The 12,736-nt window shown below is 38.5% G+C and overlaps 1 protein-coding gene across 5 annotated transcripts in view; it reads left to right on the top strand.

Annotated features, from left to right (window-relative positions):
- LOC136828755 (uncharacterized) overlaps positions 1–12,736 on the top strand; it is a 285,069-nt gene that overhangs the window by 254,483 nt on the left and 17,850 nt on the right. For all 5 annotated transcript variants that reach the window (XM_067086967.1, XM_067086966.1, XM_067086968.1 and 2 more), the window contains exons 2-4: positions 2,338–2,515; positions 3,836–4,228; positions 7,969–8,273. In XM_067086967.1, coding sequence (XP_066943068.1) covers positions 2,338–2,515; positions 3,836–4,228; positions 7,969–8,273 — 876 coding nt within the window. The remainder of the gene's footprint in view (positions 1–2,337; positions 2,516–3,835; positions 4,229–7,968; positions 8,274–12,736) is intronic.

The raw sequence follows: 12,736 nt of genomic DNA, 5'->3' as shown, positions 1-12,736 counted from the left end.
GGTGCAACTGCGTTTCCTTTCCAGACTTATATCGTGCTGGGGAGTGGTTTTTGAAAGCTGGAATATAGACTGCCTAAGGAGATCAATTTAGCTATGGGTTCCTAGGAATTAAGTTCGTAACGAATCGCTCTTTAGCTCCAGTAAGAAACATTCAACTAATTCATAAGGAATCTCTCTCTCTCTCTCTCTCTCTCTCTCTCTCTCTCTCTCTCTCTCTCTCTCTCTCTCTCTCTCTCTCTCTCTCTCTCTCATAATAGCTTGGTGTACCGCGTCTAGCTCACAACTGGACGTCCCGTTTCCGACTCTGACAGGGTACGAGGAGGGACAGATGGGCGCGTTTCCATAAATCCAGTGTGCCTCTGTTGGCCTAAGCATTGACTTAGGTCATAGTTCTAAAGCGACTTTTGTGGGTCGCAGCTAGGATGGTGAGAGCTAGGGAAAAAGAGCAGAGCTAGAACTATATGTAAATGTTCCTTGCTTTTCCAAAATATATGCCATCAAAACAAGGGAAATCCTCGCTCCACTTAGGTGAAACCATTAATAGAATATTCTCTCTCTCTCTCTCTCTCTCTCTCTCTCTCTCTCTCTCTCTCTCTCTCTCTCTCTCTCTCTCTCTTCTTAGAATCAAAGTGCAAGGTTAAGTGTGTCTTTAATTTATTTTAATGATATAATGCATATATCTGAATGCCCACCGATGGCGTGTCCACTCAGATTTCTTATGGAGACCAAAGACAAGAGGGGAAAATGTAAACAAAGACTGGGATAATCATCTCTGAAAAACAAAAGGTAGTGAAACGTCTATTAGAGGCTCACGAATGTACCCTAAGGAAGCTCCGGACAAGGGGTCAAGCTACTATAAAGAGTCTGGCCTGAAAATGCTGGCGTTTAAAAGACCTTCACACTTGGTCGGTGGCTATTTTGCCAGGGGAGAGAGTTTGTTGTTACATGTTATGCAGTCTAAGATTTTACTAACTTGTTACTGTTATGTCGGATAAAAAAAATAGTTACGATGAAAATGATTGAAATGATAATGACGAAGATGATAACGAGGAGGAACTTTGGTGAGGAAACAGAAAAGAAAGGTACAACAATCTGATAGTTTCACTAAAAATTAAAGAGAAATTAAAATTGAAAACGTTAAACGTCTGCTCATGATGACTGTTATAACGGTAAAGGATCAACTGAAAGTTATCCTTTTCTCGAAATTGTCTCGTCGTTATCAGGGATAAATATATGAGAACTTCTTATAGATTTAACAATTAATCACAGGAAACAACGTATAACAGGCACATAGCACAATGTAATATTTTATCTTTTTTATTTTAGTTATATAAATGTATTTTATCGTAGCCGTGATGAAAATAAATAGAGAGAAATATTGTGGGGTCAGAAATATGGAAATGGAAGAGGATTCTTTTACCTGGTAGTAAAGGGAAAGATTTCAACAGAGTAAATGTGTAGGAGGGTGGCTAGGCGGCTCGCTCTGTAGGTCTACGGAAGAATATTCAAAGTTATTTACTTACATTTTTATCTGTTTGTTTATTTATGTGTTAATTTTCTCTTTTGATAACTGATCTCTTCTTTCTGTATTTCCCATTACCTTCTGCTACTTCTTCCTATTTTCTTTGGAAGCGTAAATTTCAAGTTAATGGCCCCTGTCGGCATGTTCCATATGAATAGGGTTCATTTTCTGAATAATAGTAATAATAATAATAATAATAATAATAATAATAATAATAATAATACAGAAAAGCCGTGTAAATGATTGCTAATGAATTAATCAAGCGGGATTCGGACTCGTTGGTTACCAAAAATGCTTTCCTGCAACAGACCTCAAATTGTTTGTGTGTGTTCGAATAACCGGGATTTGCACTGACCTAATTACGTACCCGTATCGGAAGTCAACCGCTAAGAAGGAAAGATTTCATTCTTAGCACCGACGTTATTGTGGGCGAATAAAATAAAAGCCTACGGAGATTGTACGTAGAATTCAATCGGAATCCCACTTGCCCTATTTAATGAAGAAAAGTAAGAGTAATAACAGCTCACGTAGCTAAGCTCAACAATTACGTGACGCGTCTTCGTTGTATCACGGCCAGTAGTTGGTCATTATTAATCATCATCATTTTGCTCTTATTCCTTATGTGATGTATTCCACTACCAGGTTGTAGATTTAGTTTGTTAGTTTAAGATATTCGAAATGGGTGTTAAGAGATATCGAATGATGCAGTAAACTCTGTAATTTTTCTTCGTGAATTAATTTATGCCAAATTTCCTGTCAGTCGAATTCTAAACATTAATGATTAACGAGGACTGTCCTCTTTCTTCCAATGACAGGAGGACCACCAACTGTGTCGGGCCTGCGGGATGACTCCGTCGTTCGAGATTACAATTTGACCCTGGAATGCACAGCGCAAGGAAGTCCAGCCCCTACGGTACACTGGTATAAGGACGAAGTCCTCCTCACCCCCTCCAGGAATATTAAGATAAGAACAAGAAAACTGCGACGCAAAATGTAAGTAAGGTTCAGTTTTTTCAAAAACGACAGAGAGAGAGAGAGAGAGAGAGAGAGAGAGAGAGAGAGAGAGAGAGAGCATGTTAAAATAACGGAAAACGGGGCGCTTTGGAATCTGAAATGTTTAGCGGTAAATGTTAACGAAGCCCTTAATGAAAGCTTTAATATAAATCATAAAGGAAGATTAAGTTTGCCCCTACGACAATTAGAGGTAATTTGGATGCAATGTAGTCAGGCAACTTTGTGGATTTGGAGAAGGTGTATGACAGGGCTAAGTATAAAATCATAAGAAAACCAAAAACTCAAGTGCTGCTGACATCGGGATCGGCACTTAACCCTCCCTTTTTGCCGTGGATGGAGCTTTAGACAGGTGAGCAAAAGCCGAGTGGAAAACCCACAAAGGGGAACGCAGGTGAGGTATTCTTGTCCGGAAAGGTGTGTCATAAATTTGTAGACCAGAGTGCAGTCAGACATGCATGATCGACGGCGAAACAGGTAGTGGTTCTAAATTGCCTGCTACGGCTACGGCCTACCCCAACGCCAAATCAAAGTCCTTCAAAAGAAGGCATCGTGCTTACCCCATATGAAAAATGGGAAAAAAAGCACGTTAAACGAAGAAGAAGAAGAAGATATATAATAGTAACAGAAATTAGGGATGGAGGGAGTTTTTTTTTTTTTATTGAAATGAAGTGGGTTTTGCTCGATGAATCAGTAGGTTGCTAGATGCGAAGTATTCTTTATAAACCGTAAGGCCAGTCTTGGGGGTTTTGCATACGAAAGAGTATATGGCCTATGGCGTCTCCTAGGCTGAAGGTAGCCTAAAAATTTGAAAGGATAGGAGGAGGGCTGTGACAAGTATTTTCAAATGTGTCAGAAATAATACTACGATGGGTTGGACATGTTTTACAAAAAGAGGGATAATACCCCATTCAGATGTCACAAGAAAAAGGCAGGCGGGTTTCAATAAATCTACCTTCTTCTTCTTCTTCTTCTTTTAAGCACGATGCCTTCTTTTGAAGGACTTTTGATTTGGCTTTGGGGTAGACCGTAGTCTCGATCGGCTGCCCTGATCTACCTAGTTTCATAAAGTAATTTACGAGAAACCATATTGCCCTACCGTCTCAGTTACTGGAAAAATCCAGTTTCATTTCCAGTTCCAAAACTTACTAACATTCTCGTCAGCCATATGTATGTCTGATCTTTCCAGAAATTTTTGCAATGTACGTTTGAATATGTGCTTCTTTCATATCAAGGAATTTACATGAGATATGTCTAATGTCATTCCAGGATTTCATACTATAAGTTTGATTCCATTTCCAGGATTTTGCGCTCGCGTGGGACCAGAACACCTAGACAGTCTCCGAACCCTTTCTTGAGTGAGGGAATAGGAAGAAGAAGAAGAGTTATTCGACAACGGAGAGGAGGAGGAGTAGGAAGAGATGGAGGAGGAGGAGGAGGTAGTGGAGGAGTTTTTGGCGAAATGCAACGAGATGAGGGAGTGAGAGGCGCAGCGGGGACAGAGAAAAAACGACGAACAAGAGGAGAAGGTGGAAGGCGACGAGAGGGTGCAGAAAGAAAACGACTAACCGGGAGACGACGAGTGGCAGGAGATGAGGAAGACGAAGAGGAAGAGGAAGAAGGAAGAGGAGCTGGGGGCGGTGAAGGACCCAGGAAAGTCGTGGAAGGCAGGAGGAAAAGACTGAGGGGAAAGAAGTAAGATCATTATTAGTCTCGGTTATGTCACATTTTGTAGATATTTTCTCTCTCTCTCTCTCTCTCTCTCTCTCTCTCTCTCTCTCTCTCTCTCTCTCTCTCTCTCTCTGTAATTGTTTATTCTTCTTTCTTGTGTCTTCGTTTATTTTCAGTTCGTCTCCATGAATAAATGACCCTTGCCTGTTTATGTCTTTCTTGTCTTTTATTTTTTGGGTTCTTCGTAAGATCACAACAGCATTATTTATCTTTCTTCGGGGTGCTCTCAGATTTTGTGCCCAATTTCATCATTTTGGCCTCTGAATTATTGCCCGACTGGTCATGCCATCATTTTTATTTGATTTTTATTTTTCCTCTTCTCTGTCTAGAACATTCGTGAGCACACATTTTGTTTTCCAGTTTTTCTCGTCCCTGACTTCCCCTCCGGAAACGTACCACTTAGACCAGCGTTCAAATTTCGATAATGATGTAGGTTTTTGGGGACTTGCAGCCGGAAGTTGAGAATGATTTATCGTTGGATTGGGAGAACGATATGTTTTCCCATTCCCTTGGCGCTGCTGTCGCTGGCGTCAGAGTGTGTGGCGGACGCACGACTTAATGCTTGGCGCCAAGCGGTCGGCTGGGGGCCTTTGGCTGAATGCCAACCGGGCCTGTGAGGTCTGGTAGCCTATACTCGCACTGCTGGAAGACCGGATTTGACAGTTAAACCCCTCTGTGGGAGTGCTGGCAGAGGAAACCCGATTCAAAGGCAGTTTTCATTGTCGCTCTTATCGACACCAACGGCAGAGTTAGGGAGAGTCGTAACCTGAAGGTCACCTACAAATATGAACTGGTTTCCTATGAAGTACCTTAATGACAGGGGTTTCCGATGCTCTTATGTAACCATCGCTTGCAACAGTTCAGTTTTATTGATTTCAAGGGTCAACAAAGTTTTGCCATTTGCTAAATATTGCACAAGCAACTTAGGATTGGTTTTAGGATTACTGAAATTTTGTCATGAAAATAAAGCTTAATGTTACACACTCAAATATATATGCATATATATATTTGTGTGTGCGTATGTATATGTGTTTATGTTTATATATGTGTGTATATATATTCAACACAACCGTTTTTACTCTTGGTTTTAGTATATATTGTCTGCTTTACATCACTTCCGATTATTTAAAAAAACTATTTTTTTCGTTCTTGTTCACCCACTTATTTTTTAGGCCACTGTGAAGTTGAGTTAAAGTATTGTACCTGTTGCTTTAGGTCAACAAATCTCTGAGAAATGACACGAATCCAGTCCTAACCTACATTTGCTTTTTTTTTATTTTCTCTCCATAAATATTCCTAATTTATGATCAGCGGTTGTGCCACACGATCTTCGAAGTAGCTCTCCGACGGGATTTTATTGAATGGCTGCGTAAGAATTTTTACGACCTGAGTTGCAGTTTTCTAGGGATGTTCTGAATGAGGAGAAACGAAGTTGTTGGAAGGCGCAGTAACTACTGAAGGAAACCTTGTGAAATAAAGATTTCCACGTAATTTGTCCAAAATAACATCACTGGAACTTGTGGACGGACACTATTGGTGGTTTTTTTTTTTTTTTTTTTTAATATGCAACAGTAGCGAAGGCCTTCATACTTATTTGCTGTTCACACATCCACAGTCTCCCCAGCCTGACGCTCTACAGAGTGACAGTTTAAGGGAGAACTTCCGAATTTATGCTGCGTTGCTACGTGATAGTACCAGATCCTCTTATTCAGAGTAAAATAAATAGAAAAACTGTAAATAGATTAAGTGTAAAAGAGCAAGGAACTTGATTAATATGGGTGAAATGACTACTTGATAATTTAAAGTCAAGGATTTTATGTAAAGATTATTAGTTACTTCATGTAAGAGTAAATAATTGTAAGAATTTCAGTCACGTCGGAAGTGACGGCTAAAAGCAGCAATGGTCCGGAAACGCTGCCCAGAGAAAGAACAGACATGTAAAATTAAAGCCACCGACGGAATTTTCAACATCATATTGGCTGTCTGCCGCCGAGCACATCAAAGCGATGCCGCTCACAATACATTCTACCTCCAAAGCCTGGAAATAAAAATCCATTGGGTAAACAAGTCAGCAGCAGCACTAATCAATTTGAACAAGCCTAAAATCTCATCTCATGCGTTGTCAGTATTACTTGCATCTTATAAGCATTCTGACTGCAAAAAAGTGTAGCTCATTCTTTCCTGAGGTTGGTTAATATTTCCCCCTACTAGTAGATGTGTCAAATCCGGGAACAGACAGTAGATATCAACTTAGTCCACCATCAGCACAGGACTCATCAGCATTGCGTTGAACTCCCTTGCATACACAGCGCCTCACACAACTCTCATTCAAGAACTCTCTCGCTCTCTGGGGACTAATGCCTCTCGCACGCCGTCAATCGAACAAGCATTTTAGTTTGTTTTCCTCATACTCCCGTCCTATATTTTCTCCACATGACTAAACATCCTTAGAACACTGAAATTCATCTTTTCCCCTGAATTTACCTTTTCATTACACGTCCTGTCCCTACCTCAGTATTCTCACCCTTTCAGTCTTGTTTACGTACATCTAAAAATCTTCAGCTTCCTGTCTTTGATTTGCATTAGTACCCACACTTAATGCTATAAAGTTGTTTTGGCTTACCAGTTCCTCCATACCGTTCCAGCTTACTTTTCTCTTCCAGATTTTTTCCATAGACCCTGCTGCCGCCCGTGCTCCATCTACCCTGCTACTTGCCCCATCTCTCGTCTGACCATCATCCAGTATATATACTTCCAAATAACCTATACAATTCAACCATTTCCATTCTTCCATCATCCATATCTTACTATCTCTAATCAGCGCCGTTATAACTATTTCTAATCAACATCAGCCGCTACAGACTTTGTCCATAACCTGTATTGTTATCATACAATTGACTTCTCCCATCAACCCATCCGGAAAGATATGGATCAGCCGTGGATATATAACATACCGTTATCTCAGACTCACCGTCTACAGAAGATAACAGACGATCAGACGATTTGCTTTTATTATATATATGTATATATATATATATATATATATATATATATATATATATATATATATATATATACACAGTATATATATGTGTGTATATATGTATATAAATATATGTATATATATATATATATATATATATATATATATATATATATATATATATATATATATATATATGTATATACTCCACCACTGTAATGAATCAGGTGTTAAAAATCATTAAAGGGTCCATATATAAACATCTTTGGTTGAGAATCAGTGAAATAATGGCAATTCCTGTATCACTTGACAGGCTCTACAAACTTTACAAATGCCGCTATCACGTTTTCTGGAACAGAAAGAAACAAGTTTCCTATCTGCCACGTCTTTCCTCTTCTGGCGCACAAATACACGTATGGCGTTCGCTTGACTTGACAGGTTTTAGTGATGTTTGTGTCCGATTTGCTCAAGATGTGATGTGACATCAGACTCAGAATTAGAATTTCATTGTGCTATTCATCATTCTCTTTCTGTATAACTGAAATGTATGGATACTTTTCATGGTTGTTTTATAAACTGTCTCTGTTTCCTGAAATTATGTATTGTTTCTTTTAGCCGAAAGTAACTTAACAAACTGAAGAATAATGTAGTGAAGCGATGTGCTTTTTTATGTGTTTGTTGAATTGTGTCAAAAGTCTTCACAGTTTCCTTTTTATTGCAGCCATGGCAGAAGTGGAAATGCAAACAGCACCCATCACAGGGGTGGGGGTGCTGGATCCACCGGTAGTGCGAGTAGTGGTAGCAGCATCAGCAGAGAAACCTCTGGGGGCCCCAGCAGTAGCGGGAGAAGACACTCAAGCAGTAGCAGCAGCAGCAGCAGCAGTAGTAGCAGAAGAACCGGTAAAATGATCACCTCCACCCTTGTCGTGAGAGAAGTCAGCGAAGAGGACGCTGGTCTGTACAAGTGCGTGGCGAAGTCAGTAGCTGGCGAGGCAACATCCCAAGCAAGAATACGGGTCGTACCGCGTAAGTTGGACTCTTAAACGGCTCTTCTTCATTCATGACATCTCGTGCCCAGAATTTGTTAGATGGCTTCTTAACTAGCGTTATTTTTCAGTGCTACGTGATGACGTGATTTTTAGAATTTATTTTTTCATCCATCATGAGTGTGTGATTCACCAGCATGCTGATCTTTCGTGATTCGTTTCACGTGTTTTCGATTTGCCGTTTTCCTCTCGAGAGTCGTTTCGTTGTGTTCCCTGTTGAGTCCTTTCGTATGCGTCAGGTATTGATCATGCTTGCGATAATCTTTGCCAATTCAGGGCAAATTGGTGTATGCGTGGTTATGCGCGTGTATGAATCACTGCATATAGTCACCTGTATCGCAGTTTAGTGATACATGTGAATCACCTCCTGTATCATATTTCCCTTTCTTTTTAGAATCGTTTGTTGTGTGTACGTCAGTGATTGTGTGTGTGTGTGTGTGAAATAACAATCTGTGGGGTAACATGTTGCTCCTGAAAAGCCACTTGCTGTAGTATGTACTTGATTAGTGCTATTTCCTTACCTATCATTGTATTTTTTAATGTGCACTGATTCGTCTGTCAGAATTTGAAGAGGTTTCTTCAAATGATTGGCCAGTTTGATTCTATTTAACATTTATTTTCAAAAGTTTAGTTTACGATGTTAACGTTTAATAGAACAAGGGATCTAATGATATATCTCAGTCTCTCTCTTGTAAGGATCTTGAAAATTTACAATGTTTAGTTTTATTGATGCAAGAATTATGATCAAACATTCAAAAACGACGCTTACGTAGACATTAGTTCCATTGCTTCTCTAAAACTAAACGTTAAGCTGTGTATTATATGGACCTTGATCGAGTTGGACTCTGGAGAACGGAGGATAGTAAGGAATTCTAATTAACCATCATCAAGCTAGTTCTTTCTCGAAAAAGTGATAAACAATTAGCTTTACTGCCACAGTGACATATTCAGAATATCTCACTGCCATAATGACATGAGCAAAACATTTTACTGCCTCAGTTAGATTAATAAAATGCCTCATTGCAACTGTGACATGAACAGAAAGTCTCTTTGCAACTGTGACATGAACAGAATGTCACTTTGCAACTGCGACATGAATAGAATGTCTCTTTGCAACTGTGACATGAACAAAACGTCACTTTGTAACTATGACATGAACAGAGTGTCACTTTGCAACTGTGACATGAACAGAATGTCACTTTGCAACTGTGACATGAACAGAATGCCTCTTTGCAAATGTGACATGAACAAAATGTCTCTCGGAAACTAACAAACAGAATGTCTCTGAATCTGTGATATGAACAGAATTTCTCCCTGCAACTAACGCGAACAGAATGTCTCTTTGCAGCTGTGATATGAACAGAATGTCTTTCTGCAACTTTGACATGAACAGAATGCCTCTTTGCAACTAACATGAACTAAACGTTTCTTCAGCTGTGACGTGAACAGAATGTCTCTTTGAAACTGTGACATGAAGAGAATGCCTCTTTGCAACTAACGTGAACAGAATGTCTCTGCAACTGTGACATGAACAGAATGCCTCTCTGCAATTAACATGAGCAGAATGTCTCTCTGCAATTGTGACGTGAACAGAATGCCTCGCTGCAATTACCATGAGCAGAATGTCACTCTGCAGCTGTGAAATGAAAAGAATGTCTTTCTGCATCTGTGAGATGAACAGAATGTTTCTTTGCAAATGTTTGCGCTGTGACATGAACACAATGTCGCTTCCGCAACTGTGACATGAACACAATGTCTCTCCGCAACTGTGACGTGAGCAGAATGTCTCTCTGCAGTCCTGATATGAGTAGAATGTCTTTCTTCAACTGTGACATGAACAGAATGCTTCTTTGCAAATGTTACTTGGACAGAATGTCTCTCTGCAACTGTGGCATGAGCAAACCGTTTCACTGTAACAACCCATGTAGAAGACATCTATATACAGGAGAGAAGTTTATTCTTGCGGACAGAATAGAGAATTCATCAATGCCGAGAAGAATTTTTTGCGTTTGCTGCTTGTGTTCATTCTTGCAATGACCTTCTGGTATTCTTTTTAATTCTACAATTAAAACGCAGTTCATGGCTATGTTTGCAAACTGCGATTTCGCACTTGGGAGGTTCAACCAAGTGGTATTCGCTGCTTTGCAGCAGTATTTTTTGTAGCATGATTCAGTTGTTAGCAATTAATATGAATGGCAAATTATTGGTGATGTTTTTAGACTGGTTTCGGTCAATTTTTTTCCGATTAGAGTGTTCATCGAGATGCAAAAATGATTTTTTAAATTAAAATTCAGTGGCTTTACTTTCATTGTGTAAACGCAACTTGCAAATCCAATTCAAATTGAAGAAAGAAAGAACTTTCGCTGCTTCCACCGGAAATAGCCATGCAAAACAGCTTAGTAATATCTATATGCGATTTTGAAAGGAATAAAAGAAGAAAGAGATAACAGAAGAAATTTGAAAAATTTTTATTTGGAGTTTGTTTCTTGCAATACAAAATACTTGGTTCTAAATGATGGGCAGCCCCTTATGAATTTTCCCTTGAAATAGAGATAAGTCTTTACTTGGGCATACTATCTGAGAGACAGCCTGATAAGTCTGAGTTTCCAGATTTTCAAATCCACAAGTTAATTTAATTTATCAAAATCTTTAATACGAGGATAGGCGGATTATAGCGTAATATGTAAAATGCAGTGATGTTTTACCGTTAGTCACCTTTGCCTGATCCATTTCCAGTCGACGAACTTTAGTGGCTACTTTGACAAATTATGCGTTTGAATCAGGAAGAAATGAGGCGATTGTAGCTTGCTGTGAGACCTCAGCTCTTCCAAGAGGTATCTGCTTAATCAGGCAGAAGGTTGAAGTGAAGTCTGGTGCTTAATGCCCCTCACATCACTATAGACTCGAAGACTATAACTGTAGTGTTTTACAGTAGCAGAAGTCATTACATTTTGTATTCTGAGCCTTTTTCTCTTTGTCGAGTTCACCTTTGACCTTCAGTTTATTATGTTGAATTAGTGGCTTCCTTTTTATGGTATCTGTTTGGTGAAAGTTGAGCCAATGGGCTAGTGTTGCTTGCACTGCCGAAAACGACCAAATTGGAAACCTATTTATAACGTTCACTGGAACAAGTTTGTTTCATTTCTAATTTCAGATTACTTTTAATTAGTACTGCAACATTCTCTCTCTCTCTCTCTCTCTCTCTCTCTCAACCTTTGCTGTATTGATTTAAAATACGTTCTGTCATTCTGAAAAGGATATGCGTTAGTTCCTTCTTTAATTCCTTGCATCTTATTTGGAATCACATCAAATAATCAAGATCCTTTCCTTGTGGTTTAACCACCATTGACTACTTATCTTTTGTCCTCATTCCTTTTTTCGAGGAACTTTCGATAGAACCTTCGTAGTATTTATATGGAGACTGAAACTGACTAAAGAACAAATAACCAAAGTTCCGGTAAATGTCTGGTTCAAGGTCGACGTAGAGAATTGGAATACATAGTGTGGAGTAGAATCATGGACAGTTTTCTTTATTTTATTGCTATGGTATCCATCGATTTTATAGTCCTTTTTCTCTTTTGTTTTGTAATTGTTCTCAGTGGAAGAAGTGCCCTTGGTATGATGACTGCAATTGGACGTTTGATTTTTCTGTTGTTAACTGCTCTTCCCACTGATTTCCTTTTTATTATTATTATCACAATATATATTTCCGAGCGGAATAAGGAACGAACTTTGAATTTGCCGCCTTTTGTCTAGTAATTGTTTAGGAGTTCTGTTCATATATGAGGTATTTTCAAAATTTAGTAACAACAAGTATAGCTTTGTGTGTATGCGTGTGTGTAGGCTACTTTCTGTTTTTATACTAGATTGTAATATAGTAGATGAGTGAATTATAAGTGTGTGTGTATGTATGTATGTATATATATATATATATATATATATATATATATATATATATATATATATATATATATATATATATATATATACTATATACAGGTATATATGTATGTATGTACGTATATATGATTTTTTCACTTGTACACGCGGGACTTTTTCATATCCACAAATATTTAGCCACGAATGTCGTTTAATATCGAATTCACTATACCTTGGGAATTTACTCCCAAGGTATAGTAAATTCGATATTAAACGATATTTGTGATTTGATATTTGCATGAATGCATGTTTATTTACCAGTATCTGCATATTAATATTGACAGACAAGTAAATATAAACCTGCTGTCGAAATTGAATGATTGGTATACATGTGTTTTGAAAATTAATATCAGATTTTAATTTTCGATCAAGACTACGTAGAATGAGGTCAAAGCTCGTTCTATACTATTTTGATGATAATAAAAACAAAGAAGTTCAAAAGCATTTAAGAGGATAAACTTGTTAGTACGTATGAAGTTTACATGGAAAAAAAAAACTGCAGTG

The sequence above is a fragment of the Macrobrachium rosenbergii genome, chromosome 43 (assembly GCF_040412425.1).
Source record: "Macrobrachium rosenbergii isolate ZJJX-2024 chromosome 43, ASM4041242v1, whole genome shotgun sequence".
Classification (NCBI taxonomy): Eukaryota; Metazoa; Arthropoda; class Malacostraca; order Decapoda; family Palaemonidae; genus Macrobrachium; species Macrobrachium rosenbergii.
Note: the sequence above shows the minus strand (reverse complement) of the source record. Positions and strands in the feature narration are given on the sequence as shown.